The 27,086-nt window shown below is 45.8% G+C and overlaps 1 protein-coding gene across 2 annotated transcripts in view; it reads left to right on the forward strand.

The window, feature by feature from the left end:
* ace (angiotensin I converting enzyme (peptidyl-dipeptidase A) 1) overlaps window positions 1–27,086 on the forward strand; it is a 271,560-nt gene that overhangs the window by 140,714 nt on the left and 103,760 nt on the right. For both annotated transcript variants that reach the window (XM_070864766.1, XM_070864767.1), the window contains 4 exons: window positions 3,765–3,852; window positions 12,035–12,178; window positions 13,495–13,686; window positions 18,197–18,294. In XM_070864766.1, coding sequence (XP_070720867.1) covers window positions 3,765–3,852; window positions 12,035–12,178; window positions 13,495–13,686; window positions 18,197–18,294 — 522 coding nt within the window. The remainder of the gene's footprint in view (window positions 1–3,764; window positions 3,853–12,034; window positions 12,179–13,494; window positions 13,687–18,196; window positions 18,295–27,086) is intronic.

A 27,086-nucleotide genomic window follows, 5' to 3' on the forward strand; every position in this document is an offset into this window, starting at 1 on the left:
ACACTAATGTACTGATATACACTAATGTACCAATATACAGAAGTATCTATATACACTAATGTACCTACATACACTAATGTACCTACATACACTAATGTACCTATATACACTAATGGCAAACGAGCCAAAGGTGGGCAGAGGAAACGTTTCAAGGACACCCTCAAAGCCTCCCTGATAAAGTGCGACATCCCCACCGACCCTGGCCAAAGACTGCCCTAAGTGGAGGAAGTGCATCCGAGAGAGCACTGAGCACCTTGAGTCTCGTCGCCGAGAGCGTGCAGAAATCAAGCGCAGGCAGCGGAAAGAGCGTGCGGCAAACCAGTCCCACCCACTCTTTCCCTCAACGATTATCTGTTCCACCTGTGATAGGGTCTGTGGCTCTCGTATTGGACTGTTCAGCCACCAAAGAACTCACTTCAGGAGTGGAAGCAAGTCTTCCTTGATTCCAAGGGACTGCCTATGATGATGATGATATATACAGAAGTACATATATACATGAAAGTACCTATATACAGAACAGAATATGTACTAGCCTGTTTCATTTCACATTTTATTGAGAGAAATGTGCATATATGTATAGGAATCTAGTATTGCAATGTTGCCAGAACCACAATATATAGCCACTTGATACAGAAAATATGCTTCCATTGTTGAATATACCGGCCTATGTTTCTGTACTCAGAATCAGAATCACACACGCAATGTAATGAACATGAACAAGCAGAACTATCGGCCCATTGGGATCCGTTTGCCCCAGGCCTATCAGCCCACAATCCGGCATTGTGCGCAGTGAATGTCAGTGGAGAAACTCACGGTGAGGTTGTAAATGTGAGGGGTTTGTGAGGCTAACGGCGAAGCCGCCCAAACCATCTAGCAAAGCGGAATTCCTGACCGATCTCTTCCTCGCCACAATATGCTGGATTTTACAAACTTAAAACAGCGGGAATTGTCCCTTATTTTGAATGCAATTTCTGGGCCATGTGCTGTACAGTATTCCGTGTGAATTACCGATTGTACTGTACGGTATTCAGTGTGAATTACCAATTATACTGTACAGTATTCAGTGTGAATTATTGATTGTACTGTACGGTATTCAGTGTGAATTACCAATTATACTGTACAGTATTCAGTGTGAATTACCAATTATACTGTACGGTATATGTACGGTATTCAGTGTGAATTATCGATTGTGCTGTACAGTATTCAGTATGAATTACCGATTGTACTGTACGGTATTCAGTGTGAATTACCGATTTTACTGTACGGTATTCAGTATGAATTACCGATTGTACTGTACAGTATTCAGTGTTAATTACCAATTATACTGTACGGTATTCAGTGTGAATTACCGATTATACTGTACGGTATACAGTGTGAATTACCGATTGTGCTGTACAGTATTCAGTATGAATTACCGATTGTACTGTACGGTATTCAGTGTGAATTACCGATTTTACTGTACGGTATTCAGTGTGAATTACTGATTATACTGTACGGTATTCAGTGTGAATTACTGATTATGCTGTACAGTATTCAGTGTGAATTACCGATTGTACTGTATGGTATACAGTGTGAATTATCGAATATACTGTGCAGTATTCAGTGTGAATTACCGATTTTACTGTACGGTATTCAGTGTGAATTACCGATTGTGCTGTACAGTATTCAGTATGAATTACCGATTGTACTGTACGGTATTCAGTGTGAATTACCGATTTTACTGTACGGTATTCAGTGTGAATTACTGATTATACTGTACAGTATTCAGTGTGAATTACTGATTATGCTGTACAGTATTCAGTGTGAATTACCGATTGTACTGTATGGTATACAGTGTGAATTATCGAATATACTGTGCAGTATTCAGTGTGAATTACCGATTTTACTGTACGGTATTCAGTGTGAATTACCGATTGTGCTGTACAGCATACAGTGTGAATTACCGGTTGTACTGTACAGTATTCAGTGTGAATTACTGATTGTACTGTACAGTATTCAGTGTGAATTACTGATTGTGCTGTACAGTATACAGTGTGAATTACTGATTGTACTGTACAGTATTCAGTGTGAATTACCGATTGTGCTGTACAGTATACATTGTGAATTACCAATTGTACTATATAAAGTCATGAGTAGATCACACGTCAGATAGTTATTGCAAAAAGATTGAATTTCTCTGTCCCAAAATAAAATTAGTTTATCCGGTGTGCCCATTTTCTCCATCCATTTCAATGTCCTTGCTGATCACTTATTCTAATCTCCCACTTATTGGTTAGGATATTTCCCTCTCCCTTGCCTTCTTATCCTATTTTTAACTTATATCCGCTGGAATTCTCTTGCAGAGGGAAGCACAGTTGGAACTGACGGGTTTTTGCATCTTCATTATGTTTGGTCTATTGCTGCCAAATGGAAAAGCATAATTCAGTCAGGCAGAGTCAGCATGCATTTATGAAAGGGAAGTCATGTTTGACAAATTTGCTGGAATTCTTTGAGGATGTAACGAATAGGGTGGATAAAGGGGAACCAGTGGATGTGGTGTATTTTCATTTCCAGAAGGCATTTGACAAGGTGCCACATAAAAGGTTACTGCACAAGATAAAAGTTCACGGGGTTGGGGGTAATATATTAGCATGGATAGAGGATTGGCTAACTAACAGAGAACAGAGAGTCGGGATAAATTCTCGAGTTGGCAATCAGTAATTATTGGGGTGCCGCAGGGATCAGTGCTGGGACCCCAACTATTTATAATCTATATTAACAACTTGGATGAAGGGACTGAGTGTAACGTAGCCAAGTTTTCTGATGATACAAAGATGGGAGGAAAAGCAATGTGTAAGGAGGACACAAAAAATCTGCAAGAGGACATAGGCAGGCTAAGTGAGTGGGCAAAAATTTAGCAGATGGAGTATAATGTTGCAAAGTGTGAGGTCATGCACTTCGGCAGAAAAAAAAATCAAAGAGCAAATTATTATTTAAATGGAGAAAGATTGCAAAGTGTTGCAGTATAGTGGGACCTGAGGCTACTTGTGCATGAAACACAAAAGGATAGTATGCAGGTACAGCAAGTGATCAGGAAGGCCAATGGAATTTTGGCCTTTATTGCAAAGGGGATGGAGTATAAAAGCAGGGAAGTTTTGCTACAGCTATGCAGAGTATTGGTGAGGCCACACCTGGAATACTACGTGCAGTTTTGGTTTCCATATTTACGAAAGGATATACTTGCTTTGGAGGCAGTTCAGAGAAGGTTCACTCGGTTGATTCTGGAGATAAGGGGCTGACTTATGAGGAAAGGTTGAGTAGGTTGGGCCTCTACTCATTGGAATTCAGAAGAATGAGAGGTGATCTTATTGAAACGTATAAGATTATGAGGGGGCTTGACAAGGTGGATGCAGAGAGGATGTTTCCACTGATGGGGGAATCTAGAACGAGAACTAAAACTAACTAGTACCTTAGAATAAGGGGCCGCCCATTTAAAACTGAGATGCGGAGAAATTTCTTCTCAGAGGGTTGTGAATCTGTGGAATTCGCTGCCTCAGAAGCTGTGGAAGCTGGGTCATTGAATATTTTTAAGACAAAGATAGACAGTTTCTTAAATGATAAGGGGTTATGGGGAGTGGGTGGGAAAGTGGAGCTGAGTCCATGATCGGATCAGCCATAATTGTATTAAATGGCGGAGCAGGCTCGAGGGGCCGTATGGCCGACTCTTGCTCCTATTTCTTATGTTCTTATAATTGTATTTAACAGTTGGCCCTTTCTCCTTCCAGTACAACAATGTCGTGTCGAAAATGGAAACCACCTACAGTGTCGCAAAAGTGTGTCGGGAAAACGGGACCTGTCACCCTCTGGACCCGGGTAAGTGGCACACTGTCATGGACCAAATTCAGCTCATTTATCGTCTGTTAACTAAACACCATTGTACACTGCAGGGTGTGTGTGTGACACATTGTACACTGCAGGGTGTGTGTGTGACACATTGTACATTGCAGGGTGAGTGTGTGACACATTGTACACTGCAGGGTGTGTGTGTGACACATTGTACATTGCAGGGTGTGTGTGCGACACATTGTACACTGCAGGGTGTGTGTGTGACACATTGTACATTGCAGGGTGAGTGTGTGACACAATGTACACTGCAGGGTGTGTGTGTGAACACATTGTACACTGCAGGGTGTGTGTGTGACACATTGTACATTGCAGGGTGTGTGTGCGATACAATGTACACTGCAGGGTGTGTGTGTGAACCCATTGTACACTCCAGGGTGAGTGTGTGAACACATTGTACACTGCAGGGTAAGTGTGTGAACACATTGTACACTGCAGGGTGTGTGTGCGACACAATGTACACTGCAGGGTGTGTGTGTGACACATTGTACACTGCAGGGTGAGTGTGGGACACATTGTACACTGCAGGGTGGGTGTGCGACACATTGTACACTGTAGGGTGAGTGTGCGACACAATGTACACTGCAGGGTGAGTGTGGGACACATTGTACACTGCAGGGTGAGTGTGCAATAATTTGGCACAGAGAGCACAGGGAGAAAGAGCACAGGGAGAGAGAGTACAGGGAGAGAGAGCACAGACCTGCAGTTATATACAAACATCCCTGTAATTATATAGAAAGAAACGATATTTGTATTAAAATAGCATCTTCACGACCTCAGAGCGTCCCAAAGCATTTTACAGCTAATGAAGTATATTTTGAAGTGCCAATTTGTGCACAGCAAGCTCCCACAAACAGCAATGTGATAATGACCAGACAATCTATTTTAGTGATGTTGATTGAGGGATAAATATTGGCCCCAGGGCACCGGGGAAAACTCCCCCTGCTCTTCGAGAGAGCAGACCGTTTAATGCCTCCTCTGAAAGACGGCATCTCCGACAGTGAGGCACTCTCTTAGTACTGCCCCGCCGACAGTGCGGCGCTCCCTCAGTACTACCCCTCCGGCAGTGCGGCACTCCCTCAGTCAGATCTGGAATGTCGGGCTGGGTTATAGACACAAAGTCCTGCAGTTATACACACAGTCCTGCAGTTATACACACAGCCCTACAGTTATACACACAGCCCTACAGTTATACACGCGGCCCTACAGTTATACACACGGCCCGACAGTTATACACATGGCCCTACAGTTATACACATGGCCCTACAGTTATACACATGGTCCTACAGTTATACACACATGCTGTGTTGTCGATATATATATTCACACACAGTGCTGCATTACTCACGAAAACACCAACTGATAGAGAATTCAAACAGGCTGCATTTAGACAGACTGTGAAAATTCACAGACCCCCAAGTCAAGGCTGCTACATGCAGTTCGGCATGTTGCATTAACTCATCAATCAACTTGACATTTTCGGACCTTGGGTAGTGAGCCAATAAGGTCAAAGAAGGCGAGTTCTTTTCTGTAAATTGATCCAGTTTTAAATACAGCCATTTTGACCATGTGTCTCAGTAAGACAAAGAAACTGGCAATCAGCCAGCAGTTTGTTGCTCTCTGCCAAGATTAAAAAGTTAAAACTACCATCGGAGTTCGTATTTCATTGGAAATTAAGAGATCTAACAATTTTGGCGCTGCGAACAGGATCGCTGAGGAAAGAAACTGAATTTTGGACATCGGACCTACATATTGAGGTAAGGACTCCTCTTTTTAAAAAAAGTCCTCGGTCAAAAGTCTAAATTCGCCTCTCCTTCTACGCGATTCCGAAAGCCTCCAGTTTGCGAACCCTCCGGTTGGTAGTCGGCTCGAGGTCCCATAGACGTCTAAACTTCGGTGGTGTGTTAGTTAATTAATCACCGACCTATTGATCGGCTAGCAGGCCTACGACTCGAGACCCCAGTAAAGAACTCAGTAAAGAAATGGTGGCAGGAGACAAGAACAAAGAATTGCCTACAACTGTTAATTCTAGATTTAATTCTCGAACAGTTGAAAGAATACATAGAGCAACAATTCAACTTATCTAAAACCTGTATTAAGATCGAACAAAAGTACGGAACCTCCAAAGGACAATGGTCCTTGGACGAGATTAAAAGGGTCTGGGGAAAAACGACCCGTATGAAAATTAAAGAGCGAACTAGATGGTCCCTAGCGGTTATGGGCCAGATCCGAAACCGGAATGAAATTATAATGCGTTCCCAACATGATCGAGAACTGACCAGTACAAAGGACCAATTGCAAGCAGTTTGTGCACAGCTGCGACAGAAAAAACTTGAACTTGAAAAGCTGGAAGCGGAAGTTAAAGATCTTAAAGGTGAAATTAAAGAATGGAAAAAATCATTAGGTCAAGAGACAGTAATAGGAAAAGGAAAATGTATCGATCAATGCCCAGGGTACCCATGTTTGGATAAATTAAAAGTGCAAACCCGAAGACACGACCGAGGAATAGATACGGTTTCTGAATCCTCCGACAATACAGTGTCGGAGGATGATGAAGAATTAGGGGTGCGCTTTGCCCCGTTTAAAAAAAGACGAGTTGTAGTCAAATCAGAAGAGACTGCGGATGAGGGCGGAACCAAAAAAACAAAGAGAAGGGTGTATGCAGAATACTTAGTTCATGCTCCAGCAGACCCAGAGAAAATTGATAAATGGTCCAAAGAATTGCCCAATCCAAAGAAAGGGGGAGTAAAAACATGGGACTAATTGGACTGCTTAAGAAATATATATCAACTTCATCCCTGGGATGGAGTGCAAATTTTGACCATAATGGTGCCAAAAACACAGGGAAGAAAATTGCACGACAAGGTAGAAGAAGCTTTGGGGCAGAATGAGCAAGAATTAGACGCAGGATGGGAGGCGATTAAACACTGGCTGCAAGCCTTCAGTCCAGCTAAGACAGACTGGGGAAAAATTGCAGCCTGCCAACAGAAAGAAACAGAGGAGGTCCTGGAGTATGACGAGCAGTTTAGATGCATGTGGCTAGAACATTCGGGTATGAATAATACGGATGAGGAAATGGATGAACAAGCGTTTGGACTCCTGAAAGCAGCTTTCGTGGCAGGTCTAAAGCCAGAACTGTCCAAAATGCTTAAGGTAGTGTTACCGGACTGGGAAGGTAGAGGAACTACCTTTGCAGCATTGGTGGATCGATGTGACCAATTAGATCGGGATATGGGAGCTAAAGTCCGAGCTGTACAGGATATGGGATGGAAATCCCAGGATTCCGATAAACAGCCATTCGGAAAATTACCCGGAAAATGTCATTATTGTGGGAAAGAAGGTCACTGGGCCAAGACGTGCAGAGCAAAACAGCAAGGTCGTGGCTGGGGAAGAGGACGCAGCCAGGGATACAATAACGACCTCATAGAAGCAGTTAAGCGACTGACAATACAACAACAGAAGGAGTTATTTGGGATAGCAAAAAACGATTAGAGCCCACCCTGGCCCCGCTCCTCGCACTAATACAACAGAGAGGAGATGGGATATATATAACTGTGAGGGTGGGCGATAAGGATGTGGACTGTCTTTTAGACACAGGGGCGGAATTAACATGCTTACCCCAACAATATGTAGACGATATCCTGCTAGCTTCAAACACGGAGGAACAGCATGAACAAGATTTACGAGCTTTGCTGGATCACCTTCGGCTGAAAGGACATAAAGCCAGCATCGACAAAGCACAAATATCCCAAGACGAGGTTGTATACCTGGGACAAAAGATTTCACAAGGAAAGAGAGAACTTACCCAGGATAGAACTGCAGCTATTCGGGCTGCTAAAAAACCCACCACTATTCAGGAACTAAGGTCTTTTTTGGGATGGTGTAACTTTAACAGAAATTGGATTGACCCCTTCACACAGCTTGCTCAGCCACTGAATGATATTTTAAAGGAGAAACGTGCCTCTAAAGATGCCATCACCCTCACTAAAGAACAGCAAGAGGCCTTCCTGAGTTTGAAAAAGGTTTTGTGTTCAGCACCGGCTCTGGGAATCCCCGACAGTGGTAAGCCATTTACCCTGTTTGTCCATGAGAAAGAAGGATATATGACAGCTATACTGACACAAGAACATGGGGATCGGCAAAGACCGATTGGCTATTATTCGGCAAAACTGGATGCGGTAGCCCTCGGATGGGGAAGTTGCCTAAGGGCCATGGAAGCTACATGTCGAGCGGTAATGATCACTGCGGGTCTAGTCCTCGACCAAAAGCTGATTGTCAAGTGTCCCCACACCGTATACGCTTTGCTGTCTATGAATAGAATGTCTCAGGTGACGGCAGCTAGATGGACCCGCTGGACAGCAGTTTTGGAAGCTCCTAATCTCCATATCGTCCGGGCCAGCCCGGTTAATCCCGCAACTATGCTCCCGATGTCAGAATCGAGGGAGCAAGAGGGGGGAGAATGTGAAGAGCATGACTGCGTGGAGATTTTAAAAGAAGCAGAAGAAGCAGCCTTAGCAGCAGAGGAGCCTCTGCACAACCCAGACCTCATCCTGTTTACAGATGGTTCCTCCTTTGTTGACAATGGTACCAGAAAAGCAGGATGGGCAGTTACAACCTTATATGAGGTAGTGGCAAAAGGATGTTTACCATCAGGAACGTCAGCACAACAGGCCGAGTTATGGGCCCCGTCAGAAGCATGTCGAATAGCAGAAGGACAGACAGCTAATGTCTACACAGATTCGCTTTATGCTTTTGGAGTCGCTCACGACGTTGGTCTGTTATGGCGGAAAAAAGGATTCCTCACTGCTGCTGGTACACCTATCCGAAATGGAAAAGAAGTCCGAGACTTACTGGAGGCCATACAATTACCTCAGGAAGTGTCCATCCTGAAGTGTAAGGCCCATACCAAGGAAAATATCACAAAAGCACAGGGAAATGCCCTAGCCGACCAGGCAGCTAAAGATGCCGCCTCACAGGGCGTTCCTCCAGAAGAACCAACACAGATGTGCAGATTGAAAGCACTCAGGACTCTGACACGAGACCTTCAAACAATGCAAGGCGAGTGCTTCCGAGAGGAAAAATGGACATGGATTGAGGCAGGAATTAAGCTATGCGAAGATGGTGTCTGGAGACAAAGAGTTACCGACAAGCCAGTCGCGCCACAAGCGCTTATGCCTTTTTTAGCCCAACAGATCCACTCGTGGGGACACGGCACGGTTCCAGAAAAGCTGGTGGGGTCGGGGATTTAAAAAACATGCCCAGCTGGTAACAGACCGCTGTGTGGTCTGCCAGAAAAATAATTCTGGACCCATCACGGTAATGCCCCAACTGAGGCCCCCTGCCCCTGTTGGACCATTCCAGCATCTGCAGGTTGATTATATATCTCTTCCTTCATGCCAAGGATACACTAACATTCTTGTCATGGTCGACAGATTCTCTAGATGGGTAGAAGCTGTCCCAACTAAAAGAGCCACAGCCAATCACACTGCAAAGGTCTTGTGTAAGGATTACATTCCCCGATGGGGAGTCCCGAGTAGCATTGACTCAGATCAGGGAACACACTTCACAGGTGCTGTCCACCAAGAAGTCTGCAGGTTACTGAACATTACGTGGGATTTACACTGTCCTTATCATCCACAATCATCAGGACAAGTAGAGCGAATGAATCGAACTCTGAAACAACGGCTTGCCAAATATCACCAAGAAGGAACACCATGGCCCCAGGCACTACCAATAGTGCTATGTAGTATTAGGGCAACCCCGAACAGAACTACGGTCTAAGCCCATTTGAAATTATAACAGGAAGACCCATGTCGCTGCCAGGAACTATCGATTTACGGAAAGCTGATGTTCACTTAATGAGTGACACTTTGTTATCATACTGTCAGAACCTAACCAATGCTATTAGTTCTGTTTCCCGACAGGTATCGTCAGCTTGGGGTAATCCACCCGAAGGAGGACACGACATCATCCCGGGAGTCTGGGTGTATGTGAAAAAGTTGCATAAAAAACCTTTGGGTGCCAAGTGGGAGGGACCTTATCAAGTGTTATTGACCACCCAGGCAGCTGTTAAAGTCCAAGGAAAGAAAGCCTGGATCCACGCTTCACACGTTAAACGAGCACCCGTAACTGAAGCTGAAATCTAATAAGGACAATTACTTTTTGCGAAAATGTATAAATTTACTGTTTTACTGACTGTAGGTATTCTAGGCATTTGTCTACTTCTTACTAGCCGACCCTCTGCACCAAAGGGAAATAGTAGAGTGCCAAGGGAATTACATGTAAATACCTTTATATATATATCATACATTTATGCCAAAGGTAACATTTCTAGTTGTTGGGTGTGTGCGCATATTCCTATTCACTCAAAGGGAGGGATTCCCTTGAGGCCAGTTCCCGTGAATATCTCGGAAATGGCTGAGTGGATAATTAATCAAAATAAAACAGGCAATGCGTTTCAGGATATGGAAAACTGGGCACATAAATGGAAGTCAGCAGGTTACAATCTGACTACCTTTGAAGGGGGATACCAAGCATGCTACAATAATTCCAAACGGCCCCCATTTTTTGTTATCACTAATACAACGGGAATAGGAAGACCGGGGGAATCGGTCTGTCTGATTAGAAACATCAAAAGAGGCTAAAATATGGGGTATAGTAGCTGCTCCCGGAATTATAATATAATCAAGCCACGGAACCGTCCAAACTGGGCCGATGTGGGAATTTTTAATGTAACGGGGATTCTGAATAAAACAGATGGAAAAGCCTGGACAGGCCCCGGAGTGTTGCTGACAAAGAAACAGCTAACCTTCATTGCCTATAATGGCACCTATTGGGTATGGGACCGCCAAACTGGCAAGGGAATCCATTAACATGGCATCCGTTGTGGAACGGGTAGCCAACGATACCTCAGAGGCCCTAGTTAAAATCAATGCAGAAATGGTAGCAATCCGCACAGTAGCCCTACAGAATAGACTGGCCCTTGATTACATCCTGGCTGAAAAGGGAGGTACTTGCGCCGTTCTCGGAACTGAGTGTTGCACATATAGCCCAGATAGCTCCGAAGAAATTACCCACTTAGCGGAGCATGTCCAAAAGGAGGTGGAAACACTTAAGCAACCCCCATCATTCACTTTGTGGAGCAGAGCCACTGAATGGCTAGGTTCAATAGGAACTTCATTGGTGGAAGGTTTAATTCTATTTGTTGTAATTGTTTTACTTTTATATTGTTTGTTTATGTTGATTAAATGTTGTTGTGACCAGGCGGCTGTAGCGGCTGTCCCGCAGGTGAGACACCTTGCAGGTCCCAGCAGACCGTCTGTACGTGGCACAGGGGTATGTTATGCTTAAGGAAAGGTTATTTACTGGTTGAATTAAGATATTGATTTGGATTAAATTGGAATAAGGTTAATTAACCTACTAAAACCAGACTTCCATTGTAGCCACGATGGAACTCGAGTTGGTGTAAATTTGTGTGGAAGCTACTAGTCCGGACATGTGGCGAAACACATCAACAAATTTTGGAAGGAAACTCTATTAACATGTGTGAAATTATTTTGTAGAATGTTTAACCAGTGATACCTGATGTTTTATGATTCAGTTTGTGAAAGAATCAAAGGGGGGATTGATAGAGAATTCAAACAGGCTGCATTTAGACAGACTGTGAAAATTCACAGACCCCCAAGTCAAGGCTGCTACATTCAGTTCGGCATGTTGCATTAACTCATTAATCAACTTGACATTTTTGGACCTTGGGTAGTGAGCCAATAAGGTCAAAGAAGGCGAGTTCTTTTCTGTAAATTGATCCAGGTATAAAATACAGCCATTTTGACCATGTGTCTCAGTAAGACAAAGAAACTGGCAATCAGCCAGCAGTTTGTTGCTCTCTGCCAAGATTAAAAAGTTAAAACTACCATCGGAGTTCGTATTTCATTGGAAATTAAGAGATCTAACACCAACTATCCTTTTATGATGATATGTAATGATTTGAATAATTGTCGTTTTTTGGAAGTGGTTGCAGGAAGGAGAGGGAGTGGAGCTGCCCTCCTTGTCTGGAGCCCCGCGAAGTCGGGTGCCAGATGCTGGTAATTACTGGCACCCAGGGATCTGCGGTTTCAGCTGTCACACGGGCTGACCTGTCAATCATCCACAGATCTGACGGAGATCATGGCGACCTCTAACGACTACAACGAGCTGCTGTTTGCCTGGAAAGGATGGAGAGACGCCTCAGGGAAGAAAATGAGGACAAACTTCAAGAGATATGTGTATCTGAGCAACAAGGCAGCAAAACTGAACGGTGAGGCTTCCCCAGGCCTGGGACTTTAGTTACACAATAGTCCGTGTCAAAACTGACTTTCAGAAACACTGCAGTGACCACTAGCAGGAGAGCTAGGGTCAGTCTGTACGACTGTGCCTTCTCCCTGTATGGTTAACCACACTCACAGCTCATAGAGATTGAGAATGGGTTGTGCAATCACTTTTTAAAAAAACCTGTTTTAACATCTTCAACATGAGTAATATTAGTCCTGGGTATTAGTCCCAGGGCAAGTACAGTACAGCTCCCTCTACACTGTCCCATCAAACACTCCCAGGGCAGGTGCAGCACGGGGTTAGATACAGAGTAAAGCTCCCTCTACACTGTCCCATCAAACACTCCCAGGGCAAGTACAGTACAGGGTTAGATACAGAGTAAAGCTCCCTCTACACTGCTCCATCAAACACTCCCAGGGCAAGTACAGTACAGGTTAGATACAGAGTAAAGCTCCCTCTACACTGTCCCATCAAACACTCCCAGGGCAGGTGCAGCACGGGGTTAGATACAGAATAAAACTTCCCTCTACACTGTCCCATCAAACACTCCCAGGGCAGGTACAGCATGGGTTAGATACAGAATAAAGCTTCCCTCTACACTGTCCCATCAAACACTCCCAGGGCAGGTACAGCACGGGTTAGATACAGAATAAAGCTTCCCTCTACACTGTCCCATCAAACACTCCCAGGGCAGGTATAGCACAGGTTAGATACAGAGTAAAGCTCCCTCTATACTGTCCCATCAAACACTCCTGTGGCAGGTACAGCACGGGTTAGATACAGAGTAAAGCTTCCCTCTACACTGTCCCATCAAACACTCCCAGAGCAGGTACAGCACGGGTTAGATACAGAATAAAGCTCCCTCTACACTGTCCCATCAAACACTCCCAGGGCAGGTATAGCACAGGTTAGATACAGAGTAAAGCTCCCTCTACACTGTCCCATCAAGCACTCCCAGGGCAGGTACAGCACAGGTTAGATACAGAGTAAATTTCCCTCTACACTGCCCCATCAAACACTCCCAGGGCAGGTACAGCACGGGTTCGATACAGAGTAAACCTATTCCCCAACGGTGTGTCTCACCTTTTCCATTTTGAGTGAGTTTGCCAACCGGTGCTAAGTTGATGCTGTGGGACCATGACCATTAGGGACTTGGCAGGGTGAACTCCATGTAGCAACCCGGTCCTTATATCTTTCAGTCGGCTTCAAATGTGACAGAAATGGCAGAGGAACAAGAATGAGTTATCGTGTGCTTTCCCTGGGAATGACGCAGTCTCCGTTTTATTTCCCTTTCTATTTCAGGGCATGCTGATACAGGAGCTTTCTGGAGGTCCCTTTATGATTCCAAAACCTTTGAAGCAGATTTGGAGAATATTTACAACCAGCTGAAGCCCCTCTACCTGAACCTGCATGCTTACGTCAGGAGAGCGTTGCACAAGAAATATGGCAACAAGTACATCAACCTGAAGGGTCCAATCCCAGCCCACCTCTTGGGTAAGATGGACATTCACATCACAAGCTTCTTCTGGATGGCAGCTGTCATACATTTCAGTCCTATCTGCCAGCACTCTTTATTTCTTCAACTCCAGAGTTGTTCCTGGGGTGTTTGATGTAGGCTGTGGGAAGCGAGGTTTTATTGTACATCCTCAGTGTCTAAAACCCTGCTTGCCGCCAGTGAACATCAACGCTCAAACCCAACCCAATCAATCAAAGGAAGGGTAGGCTAGACCATCATTTCTTGTGAGCGATGTTTCAGCGCTGTGGGTGGGTTGGGAGCCTGATTGGATGGATTCAACCAGGGAGTTGCAGGAGAGAAGGATGCAGAGCTGGGACAACACGTTCCAGCACCTTGGAGAAGAAGGGGAGGTTGGAGATGGGGTGGTCGCTAGCGAGGACAAAGAGATTCAGGGTATTTTTTTGAAGGAGGGACGTGATGATAGCAGCTTTGAAAGGAAAGGAGACAGTATGTGAGGAGGGGAGCGAGCATTTAAAATGCCGGCTAGTTTTGTGGGGGTGGTGGGGAGGGTATCAGGAAAGGTAGGACATTGAGAAAAAGAGCAGTGGCTTTATAAAACACTTGTTAGGCCACAGTTGGAGTACTGTGTTCAATTCTGGGCGCCACACTTTAGGCCTTAGAGAGGGTGCAGAGAAGATTTACTGGAATCCTAGAAATTTAAAGCACAGAAGGAGGCCATTCGGCCCATCGTGTCCGTGCTAGCCAACCAAGAGCCATCCAGCCTAATCCCACTTTCCAGCTCTTGGTCCGTAGCCCTGTAGGTTATGGCACTACAGGTGCACTCCCAAGTACTTTTTAAATGTGGTGAGGGTTTCTGCCTCTACCACCCTTTTAGGCAGAGAGTTCCAGACCCCCACCACCCTCTGGGTGAAGAAATTTCCCCTCAAATCTCCTCTTAACCTCCTACCTAGTACTTTAAATCTATGCCCCCTGGTTATTGACCCCTTTGCTAAGGGAAATAGGTCCTTCCTCTCCACTCTATCTATCTCTATCCTGGAATGGTTCCAGGGATGAGGGAATTCAGTTCTGTGGAGAATCTGGAGAAGCTGGGGTTGTTCTCTTCAGAGCAGAGAGGGTTGAGGAGATTTTATAGAGGTGTTCAAAATCATGAAGGGTTTTGATAGAGTAAATAAGGAGAAACGGTTTCCAGTGACTGACGGGTCGGTCACCAGAGGACATTGACAAAGGAACCAGAGAGGAAATGAGGAGAAAGTGTTTTACCAAGCGAGTTGTTGTGATCTGGAAGGCACTGCCTGAAAGGGCGATGGAAGCTGGTTCAATAATTCAGTTTAAAAGGGAATTGGATAAATACTTGAAGGAAAAGAATGTGCAGGACACTGGGGAAAGGACGGGAGCAGGACTGGTTGGATGGGACTGTTATATATGCAGACTATAGATATACTCTTTGTGTAGTCACTGTATAGTTGCATAAGATGGAGACTTGTTACCTGATGTACTCTCAATAAGGTTTACACTGTGTATATGCTATGCTGGCACCACTAGAGGGTGCAACTGGTGGAGACTGGGGTTTCCTGCCCCTGTGGCATGAGCTGTCCACCAGAGGGCACTGCAGTGGGAGACCTGAGGGTCACCTGCATAGGTGTGCAGGCCCAGTATAAAAGGCTACCCACCATGCTTGTGCCTCACTCTGGAGTTACGAATAAAGGCCTAAGGTCACTACAGTTTGAGTACAACACATTGCCTCGTGGAGTCATTCATAAGTGCATTATAGACATAGCAGGGTCTTTCCAGGAGTCGGCATGGCCTCCTGTGCTGCATCAGTCTATGATACTATGAAAGGATTTATACTCTAAATTGAGCAGAGGAAATGTTTCACGGACACCCTCAAAGCCTCCTTGATAAAACGTAACATTCCCCACCGACACCTGGGAGTCCCTGGCCAAAGACCGTCAAAGTGGAGGAAGTGCATCCGAGAGGGCGCTGAGCACCTCGAGTCTCGTCGCCGAGAGCATGCAGAAATCAAGCGCAGACAGCGGAAGGAGAGTGCGGCAAACCAGACTCCCCACCCACCCGTTCCTTCAACCACTGTCTGTCCCATCTGTGACAGAGACTGTAATTCCCGTATTGGACTGTTCAGCCACCTGAAAACTCACTTTTATAGTGGAAGCAAGTCTTCCTCGATTTTGAGGGACTACCTATGATGATGATGACTCTAAATTGAAACATTTCTGCGAGTCGAGGAACAGAGATATGTGGGGATGGTGAATTATAGTGTTCAAAGGTGAATGTGAGTTAGAAAGAGCAAATGGAATTCTGAGTTTGAATATAAAAGCAAGGAAGTGATGTTAAATGTGTACGAGACACTGATTACTCAATGTGTATTATGGACAGTTGTGGGCATCACATTATAGCAAGCTAGGTAAAGATTTAGTGAAGATTCAACTGGAATAATGTAGTGCAGGGTACAAGAGAAGGATTAAAAAGCTGCATTTCTTTAGTCCCTTTCATAATCTCGGGACTTCCCAAAGCGCTTTACAGCCAATGAAGTACTTTTGAAGTGTAGTCACTGTTGTAATGTAGGAAGCTAGACAGTCATACTGCGCACAGCAAGCTCCCACAAACAGCCATGTGATACTGTAAAAACAAAATAATCTCTTTTATTGGATGTTGGTTGAGGGATGAAGATTGGCCAGGATACTTTTCTTCAAATAGTGCAATGGGATTTTTGACATCCATCTGAGGGAGCAGACGGGCCCGAATGGGCCTCGATTTAATGTTTCATCCAAAGGACAGAACCTCTGACAGTGCAGTGCTCCCTCAGTACTGCACTGGAGTGTCAGCCGAGATTTTGTGCTCAAGATTTGATCTACTGACTCAGGAGCAAGAATGCTATTCACTGGGCCAGGGCAGAACGGATTGTTGGCACGTTTGATTCCAAGACATTCTGAGTTCGTGGTATCAGAAAGAGACATTTGCAAAGACTTTTCCAACAGTCTATCGACTTTGGATCAGTTCCTATGGACTGGACGGTAGCTAATGTAACACCACTGTTTAAAAAAGGAGGGAGAGAGAAAACAATTAGCCTGACATCGGGAGTGGGGAAAATGTTGGAATCAATTATTAAAGATGAAATAGCAGCGCATTTGGAAAGCAGTGACGGGATTGGTCCAAGTCAGCATGGATTTATGAAAGAGAAATCCTGCTTGACAAATCTTCTAGAATGTTTTGAGGATGTAACTAGTAGAGTGAACAAGGGAGAACCAGTGGATGTGGTGTATTTGGACTTTCAAAAGGCTTTTGACAAGGTCCCACACAAGAGCATGGTGGGCAAAACTAAAGCACATGGTATTGGGGGTAATGTACTGACGTGGATAGAGAACTGGTTGGCAGACAGGAAGCAGAGAGTTGAGATTAACGGGTCCTTTTCAAAATGGCAGGCAGTGACTAGTGGGGTGCCGCAGGGCTCAGTGCTGGGACCCCAGCTATTTACAATATACATTAATGATTTGGATGAGGGAATTGAGTGTAATATCTCCAAGTTTGCAGATGACACTAAGTTGGGTGGCAGTGTGAGCTGTGAGGAGGACGCTAAAAGGCTGCAGGGTGACTTGGACAAATTAGATGAGTGGGCAAACGCGTGGCAGATGCAGTATGTGGATAAATGTGAGGTTATCCACTTTGGGGGCAAAAACACGAAGGCAGAATATTATCTGAATGGCGGCAGATTAGGAAAAGGGGAGGTGCAACGAGACCTGGGTGTCATGGTACATCAGTCATTGAAAGTTGGCATGCAGGTACAGCAGGCGGTGAAGAAGGCAAATGGTTTGTTGGCCTTCATAGCTAGTGGATTTCAGTATAGGAGCAAGAAGGTCTTACTGCAGTTGTACAGGACCGTGGTGAGGGCTCACCTGGAATATTGTGTTCAGTTTTGGTCTCCTAATCTGAGGAAGGACGTTCTTGCTATTGAGGGAGTGCAACGAAGCTTCACCAGACTGATTCCCAGGATGGCAGGACTGACATATGAGGAGAGACTGGATCGACTGGGCCTGTATTCACAGGAGTTTAGAAGGATGAGAGGGATCTCATAGAAACATATAAGATTCTGACAGGACTGGACAGGTTAGATGCAGGAAGAATGTTCCCGATGTTTGGGAAGTCCAGAACCAGGGAACATATTCTAAGGATAAGGGGTAAGCCATTTAGGACTGAGATGAGGAGAAACTTCTTCACTCAGAGAGTTGTTAACCTGTGGAATTCCTTACCACAGAGAGTTGTTGATGCCAGTTCATTGGATATATTCAAGAGGGAGTTAGATATGGCCCTTACGGCTAAAGGGATCAAGGGGTATGGAGAGAAAGCAGGAAAGGGGTACTGAGGTGAATGATCAGCCATGATCTTATTGAATGGTGGTGCAGGCTCGAAGGGCCAAATGGCCTACTCCTGCACCGATGTCTAAACAACTTGAGCAACAGTGATTAGCATTTCTGTCTTATGCATCTGTTTAACATTATCTGTCGGCTCTGGCAGGGAATATGTGGGCTCAATCCTGGAACAACGTCTACAAACTGCTGATGCCTTATCCCGGTGCCAGCCATGTTGATGCAACACCTCAAATGGTTGCTCAGGTTAGTCATTTGCGGAAATCGGCAACTTGACTCGACACCGTGCTTCGTTTCAACTGAAGGTAGAGAATGTTTCCAAGAACAGAGCAGTCAGGAATAAGCAATTCACCAACAGACCACATTGTAAAACCCACACAGTGCGATCCCAATCTAACCCCACAGTGCGATCCCAATCTAACCCACAGTGCGATCCCAATCTAACCCACAGTGCGATCCCAATCTAATGCACAGTGCGATCCCAATCTAACCCACAGTGCGATCCCAATCTAACCCACAGTGCGATCCCAATCTAACCCACAGTGCGATCCCAATCTAACCCGCACAGTGCGATCCCAATCTAACCCAACAGTGCGATCCCAATCTAACCCCACAGTGCGATCCCAATCTAACCCACAGTGCGATCCCAATCTAACCCGCACAGTGCGATCCCAATCTAATGCACAGTGCGATCCCAATCTAACCCAACAGTGAGATCCCAATCTAACACACAGTGAGATCCCAATCTAATGCACAGTGCGATCCCAATCTAACAAGCAGAGTGAGATCCCAATCTAATGCACAGTGCGATCCCAATCTAACCCACCATGCGATCCCAATGTAACCCACAGTGCGATCCCAATCTAGCCCACAGAGTGAGATCCCAATCTAACCCACAGTGCGATCCCAATCTAACGCACAGTGTGAATCTCAATCTAACCCACAGTGAGATCCAAATCTAACGCACAGTGCGATCCCAATCTAACCCACAGTGCGATCCCAATCTAACGCACAGTGTGATCCCAATCTAACCCACAGTGAGATCCAAATCTAAAGCACAGTGCGATCCCAATCTAACCCACACTGTGCGATCCCAATCTAACCCACAGTGCGATCCCAATCTAACCCACAGTGAGATCCCAATCTAACCCACAGTGAGATCCCAATCTAACTCACAGTGAGATCCCAATCTAACCCACACAGTGCGATCCCAATCTAACCAACAGTGAGATCCCAATCTAACCCACAGTGAGATCTCAATCTAACCCACAGTGAGATCCCAATCTAACCCAACAGTGAGATCCCAAATTAATCCGCAGTGCGATCCCAATCGAACGCACAATGAGATCCCGATCTAACCCACAGTGAGTTCCCAATCTAAACCACAGTGAGATCCCAATCGAACGCACAGTGCGATCCCCATCTAACCCAAACAGTGAGATCCCAATCTAAACCACAGTGAGATCCCAATCAAACGCATAGTGCGTTCCCCATCTAACCCAAACAGTGAGATCCCAATCCAACCCAAACAGTGCGATCCCAATCTAACGTACGGTGAGATCTCAATCTAATGCACAGTGCGATCACAAACTAATCCACAGTGAGATCCCAATCTAACCCACAGTGAGATCCCAATCTAACCCACAGTGAGATCCCAATCTAACCCCCAGTGAGATCCCAATTTAACGCACAGTGTGATCCCAATTTAACCCACACTATGCGATCTCAATCTAACCCCACAGTGCAATCTCAATCTAACCCACAGAGTGCGATCCCAATTTAACCCACAGTGAGATCCCAATCTAACCCCCAGCGAGATCCCAATTTAACGCAGAGTGTGATCCCAATTTAACCCACACTGCGATCCCAATCTAACCCCACAGTGCAATCTCAATCTAACCCCACAGTGCAATCTCAATCTAACCCACAGTGAGATCCCAATCTAACACACAGTGAGATCCCAATCTAACCCACAAAGTGCAATCCCAATCTAACCCACAGTGAGATCCCAATCTAACCCAAAGTGAGATCCCAAACTAACCCAAAGTGAGATCCCAATCTAACCCACACAGTGTGATCCCAATCTAACCCACAGTGCGATCCCAATCTATCCCACAGTGAGATCCCAAAGTGAGATCGCAATCTAATGCCACAATGAGATCCCAATCTCACCCAACATTGAGATCCGAATCTAATCCACAGTGCGATCACAATCTAACGCACAGTGCGATCCCAATCTAACCCACAGTGCGATCCAATCTAACCCACAGTGCGATCCCAATCTAACCCACAGCGCGATCCCAATCTAACCCACAGTGCGATCCCAATCTATCCCACAGTCAGATCCCAAAGTGAGATCCCAATCTCACCCCACATTGAGACCCAATCTAACCCACAGTAAGATCCAATCTAACGCACAGTGCGATCCCAATCAAACCCACAGTGAGATCCCAAACTAACCTAAAGTGATATTACAATCTAAGCAACACAGTGAGATCACAATTTAACCCAAAGTGAGTTTGCAATCTAACCCACAGAGTGCGATCCCAATCTGACCCACTGAGCGATCCCAATCTAACCCACAGTGCGATCCCAATCTGACCCACAATGAGATCCCAATCTAACCAGAACCAGGGGTCACAGTCTAAGGATAAGGGGTAAGCCATTTATGACCGAGATGAGGAGAAACTTCTTCACCCAGAGAGTGGTGAATCTGTGGAATTCTCTACCATAGAAAGTTGTTGCAGCCAATTCACTAAATATATTCAAAAATGAGTTAAATGTAGTCCTTACTACTAGGGCTCAAGGTGTATGGCGAGAAAGCAGGAATGGGGTACTGAAGTTGCATGTTCAGCCATGAACTCATTGAATGGCGGTGCAGGCTCGAAGGGCCGAATGTCCTACTCCTGTACCTATTTTCTATCTTTCTATGTATCTAACCCACAGAGTGCGAACCCAATCTATCCCACAGTCAGATCCCAAAGTTAGATCCCAATCTCACCCCACATTGAGATCCCAATCTAACACACAGTGCTATCCCAATCTTACCCACAGTGCGATCCCAATCTAACCCACAGAGTGCGATCCCAATCTAACCCACAGTGAGATCCCAACCTAACCCACAGTGAGATCCCAACCTAACCCACAGTGAGATCCCAATCTAACCCACAGTGAGATCCCAATCTAACCCACAGTACGATCCCAATCTAACCCACAGTGAGATCCCAATCTAACGCACAGTGCGATCCCAATCTAACCCACAGTGAGATCCCAATCTAACCCACAGTGCGATCCCAATCTAACGCACAGTGTGATCCCAATCTAACCCACAGTGAGATCCAAATCTAACGCACAGTGCGATCCCAATCTATCCCACACTGTGCGATCCCAATCTAACCCACAGTGAGATCCCAATCTAACCCACAGTGAGATCCCAATCTAACCCACAGTGAGATCCCAATCTAACCCCCAGTGAGATCCCAATCTAACCCACAGTGAGATCCCAATCTAACCCACAGTGAGATCCCAATCTAACCCCCAGTGAGATCCCAATTTAACGCACAGAGTGATCCCAATCTAACCCACACTGTGCGATCCCAATCTAACCCACAGTGAGATCCCAATCTAACCCCCAGTGAGATCCCAATTTAATGCACAGTGTGATCCCAATCTAACCCACACTGTGCGATCCCAATCTAACCCCACAGTGCAATCTCAATCTAACCCACAGAGTGCGATCCCAATTTAACCCACAGTGAGATCCCAATCTAACCCCCAGCGAGATCCCAATTTAACGCACAGTGTGATCCCAATCTAACGCACAGTGCGATCCCAATCTAACCCACAGTGCGATCCAATCTAACCCACAGTGCGATCCCAATCTATCCCACAGCGCGATGCCAATCTAACCCACAGTGCGATCCCAATCTATCCCACAGTCAGATCCCAAAATGAGATCCCAATCTCACCCCACATTGAGACCCAATCTAACCCACAGTGTGATCCCAATTTAACCCACACTGCGATCCCAATCTAACCCCACAGGTCAATCTCAATCTAACCCACAGAGTGCGATCCCAATCTAACCCACAGTGAGATCCCAATCTAACACACAGTGAGATCCCAATCTAACCCACAAAGTGCAATCGCGATCTAACCCACACAGTGCGATCCCATCAAATCCACAGTGCGATCCCAAACTAACCCACAGTGCGATCCCAATCTATCCCACAGTGCGATCCCAATCTAACCCACAGTGTGATCCCAATCTAACCCACACAGTGTGATCCCAATCTAACCCACAGTGTGATCCCAATCTATCCCACAGTGAGATCCCAAAGTGAGATCGCAATCTAATGCCACAATGAGATCCCAATCTCACCCCACATTGAGATCCGAATCTAACGCACAGTGCGATCACAATCTAACGCACAGAGTGAGATCCCAATCTAACCCACAGTGCGATCCCAGTCTAACCCACAGTGCGATCCCAGTCTAACCCACAGTGCGATCCCAATCTAACCCACAGCGCGATCCCAATCTAACCCACAGTGCGATCCCAATCTATCCCACAGTCAGATCCCAAAGTGAGATCCCAATCTCACTCCACATTGAGACCCAATCTAACCCACAGTAAGATCCCAATCTAACGCACAGTACGATCCCAATCTAACCCACAGTGAGATCCCAATCAAACCCACAGTGAAATCCCAAACTAACCTAAAGTGAGATTACAATCTAAGCAACACAGTGAGATCACAATTTAACCCAAAGTGACTTTGCAAACTAACCCACAGAGTGCGATCCCAATCTGGCCCACTGAGCAATCCCAATCTAACCCACAGTGCGATCCCAATCTGACCCACAATGAGATCCCAATCTAACCAGAACCAGGGGTCACAATCTAAGGATAAGGGATAAGCCATTTATGACCGAGATGAGGAGAAACTTCTTCACCCAGAGAGTGGTGAATCTGTGGAATTCTCTACCACAGAAAGTTGTTGCAGCCAATTCACTAAATATATTCAAAAATGAGTTAAATGTAGTCCTTACTACTAGGGCTCAAGGTGTATGGCGAGAAAGCAGGAATGGGGTACTGAAGTTGCATGTTCAGCCATGAACTCATTGAATGGCGGTGCAGGCTCGAAGAGCCGAATGTCCTACTCCTGTACCTATTTTCTATCTTTCTATGTATCTAACCCACAGAGTGCGATCCCAATCTATCCCACAGTCAGATCCCAAAGTTAGATCCCAATCTCACCCCACATTGAGATCCCAATCTAACACACAGTGCTATCCCAATCTAACCCACAGAGTGCGATCCCAATCTAACCCACAGTGAGATCCCAACCTAACCCACAGTGAGATCCCAACCTAACCCACAGTGAGATCCCAATCTAACCCACAGTGAGATCCCAATCTAACCCACAGTACGATCCCAATCTAACCCACAGTGAGATCCCAATCTAACGCACAGTGCGATCTCAATCTAACCCACAGGGAGATCCCAATCTAACCCACAGTGAGATCTCAATCTAACCCCCAGTGAGATCCCAATTTAACGCACAGTGTGATCCCAATTTAACCCACACTGTGCGATCCCAATCTAACCCCACAGTGCAATCTCAATATAACCCACAGAGTGCGATCCCAATCTAACCCACAGTGAGATCCCAATCTAAACCCCAGCGAGATCCCAATTTAACGCACAGTGTGATCCCAATTTAAACCACACTGCGATCCCAATCTAACCCCACAGTGCAATCTCAATCTAACCCACAGAGTGCGATCCCAATTTAACCCACAGTGAGATCCCAATCTAACCCCCAGCGAGATCCCAATTTAACGCACAGTGTGATCCCAATTTAACCCACACTGCGATCCCAATCTAACCCCACAGGTCAATCTCAATCTAACCCACAGAGTGCGATCCCAATCTAACCCACAGTGAGATCCCAATCTAACACACAGTGAGATCCCAATCTAACCCACAAAGTGCAATCACAATCTAACCCACACAGTGCGATCCCATCAAATCCACAGTGCGATCCCAAACTAACCCACAGTGCGATCCCAATCTATCCCACAGTGCGATCCCAATCTAACCCACAGTGTGATCCCAATCTAACCCACACAGTGTGATCCCAATCTAACCCACAGTGTGATCCCAATCTATCCCACAGTGAGATCCCAAAGTGAGATCGCAATCTAATGCCACAATGAGATCCCAATCTCACCCCACATTGAGATCCGAATCTAACGCACAGTGCGATCACAATCTAACGCACAGAGTGAGATCCCAATCTAACCCACAGTGCGATCCCAGTCTAACCCACAGTGCGATCCCAGTCTAACCCACAGTGCGATCCCAATCTAACCCACAGCGCGATCCCAATCTAACCCACAGTGCGATCCCAATCTATCCCACAGTCAGATCCCAAAGTGAGATCCCAATCTCACCCCACATTGAGACCCAATCTAACCCACAGTAAGATCCCAATCTAACGCACAGTGCGATCCCAATCTAACCCACAGTGAGATCCCAATCAAACCCACAGTGAAATCCCAAACTAACCTAAAGTGAGATTACAATCTAAGCAACACAGTGAGATCACAATTTAACCCAAAGTGACTTTGCAAACTAACCCACAGAGTGCGATCCCAATCTGGCCCACTGAGCAATCCCAATCTAACCCACAGTGCGATCCCAATCTGACCCACAATGAGATCCCAATCTAACCAGAACCAGGGGTCACAATCTAAGGATAAGGGATAAGCCATTTATGACCGAGATGAGGAGAAACTTCTTCACCCAGAGAGTGGTGAATCTGTGGAATTCTCTACCACAGAAAGTTGTTGCAGCCAATTCACTAAATATATTCAAAAATGAGTTAAATGTAGTCCTTACTACTAGGGCTCAAGGTGTATGGCGAGAAAGCAGGAATGGGGTACTGAAGTTGCATGTTCAGCCATGAACTCATTGAATGGCGGTGCAGGCTCGAAGGACCGAATGTCCTACTCCTGTACCTATTTTCTATCTTTCTATGTATCTAACCCACAGAGTGCGATCCCAATCTATCCCACAGTCAGATCCCAAAGTTAGATCCCAATCTCACCCCACATTGAGATCCCAATCTAACACACAGTGCTATCCCAATCTAACCCACAGAGTGCGATCCCAATCTAACCCACAGTGAGATCCCAACCTAACCCACAGTGAGATCCCAACCTAACCCACAGTGAGATCCCAATCTAACCCACAGTGAGATCCCAATCTAACCCACAGTACGATCCCAATCTAACCCACAGTGAGATCCCAATCTAACGCACAGTGCGATCTCAATCTAACCCAGAGGGAGATCCCAATCTAACCCACAGTGAGATCCCAATCTAACCCCCAGTGAGATCCCAATTTAACGCACAGTGTGATCCCAATTTAACCCACACTGTGCGATCCCAATCTAACCCCACAGTGCAATCTCAATATAACCCACAGAGTGCGATCCCAATCTAACCCACAGTGAGATCCCAATCTAACCCCCAGCGAGATCCCAATTTAACGCACAGTGTGATCCCAATTTAAACCACACTGCGATCCCAATCTAACCCCACAGTGCAATCTCAATCTAACCCACAGAGTGCGATCCCAATCTAACCCACAGTGAGATCCCAATCTAACACACAGTGAAATCCCAATCTAACCCACAAAGTGCAATCCCAATCTAACGCACACAGTGCGATCCCAATCAAATCCACAGTGCGATCCCAAACTAACCCACAGTGCGATCCCAATCTAACCCACACAGTGTGATCCGAATCTAACCCACAGTGCGATCCCAATCTATCCCACAGTCAGATCCCAAAGTGAAATCCCAATCTCACCCCACATTGAGACCCAATCTAACCCACAGTGAGAGCCCAATCTAACGCACAGTGCGATCCCAATCTAACCCACAGTGAGATCCCAATCAAACCCACAGTGAGATCCGAAACTAACCTAAAGTGAGATTATAATCTAAGCAACACAGTGAGATCGCAATCTAACCCACAGAGTGAGATCCCAATCTAACCCACAGAGTGAGATCCCAATCTAACCCACAGTGAGATCCCCATCTAACCCACAGAGTGAGATCCCAATCTAACGCACATTGCGATTCCAATCTAACCCAAAGTGAGATCGCAATCTACCTCACAGTGCGATCCCAATCTAACGCAGATTGCGATCCCAATCTAACCCACAGTGCGATCCCAATCTAACCCACAGTGAGATCCCAATCAAACCCACAGTGAGATCCCAAACTAACCTAAAGTGAGATTACAATCTAAGCAACACAGTGAGATCACAATTTAACCCAAAGTGAGTTTGCAATCTAACCCACGGAGTGCGATCCCACTCTAACCCACAGAGTGTGATTCCACTCTAACCCACAGAGTGCGATTCCACTCTAACCCACAGAGTGCGATCCCAATCTGGCCCACTGAGCGATCCCAATCTAACCCACAGTGCGATCCCAATCTGACCCACAATGAGATCCCAATCTAACCAGAACCAGGGGTCACAGTCTGAGGATAAGGGGTAAGTCATTTAGGACCAAGATGAGGAGAAACTTCTTCACCCAGAGAGTGGTGAATCTGTGGAATTCTCTACCACAGAAAGTTGTTGCAGCCAATTCACTAAATATATTCAAAAATGAGTTAAATGTAGTCCTTACTACTAGGGCTCAAGGTGTATGGCGAGAAAGCAGGAATGGGGTACTGAAGTTGCATGTTCAGCCATGAACTCATTGAATGGCAGTGCAGGCTCGAAGGGCCGAATGTCCTATTCCTGTACCTATTTTCTATCTTTCTATGTATCTAACCCACAGAGTGCGATCCCAATCTATCCCACAGTCAGATCCCAAAGTTAGATCCCAATCTCACCCCACATTGAGATCCCAATCTAACACACAGTGCTATCCCAATCTAACCCACAGAGTGCGATCCCAATCTAACCCACAGTGAGATCCCAACCTAACCCACAGTGAGATCCCAACCTTACC

Source organism: Pristiophorus japonicus, chromosome 21, assembly GCF_044704955.1.
Source record: "Pristiophorus japonicus isolate sPriJap1 chromosome 21, sPriJap1.hap1, whole genome shotgun sequence".
Classification (NCBI taxonomy): domain Eukaryota; kingdom Metazoa; phylum Chordata; class Chondrichthyes; family Pristiophoridae; genus Pristiophorus; species Pristiophorus japonicus.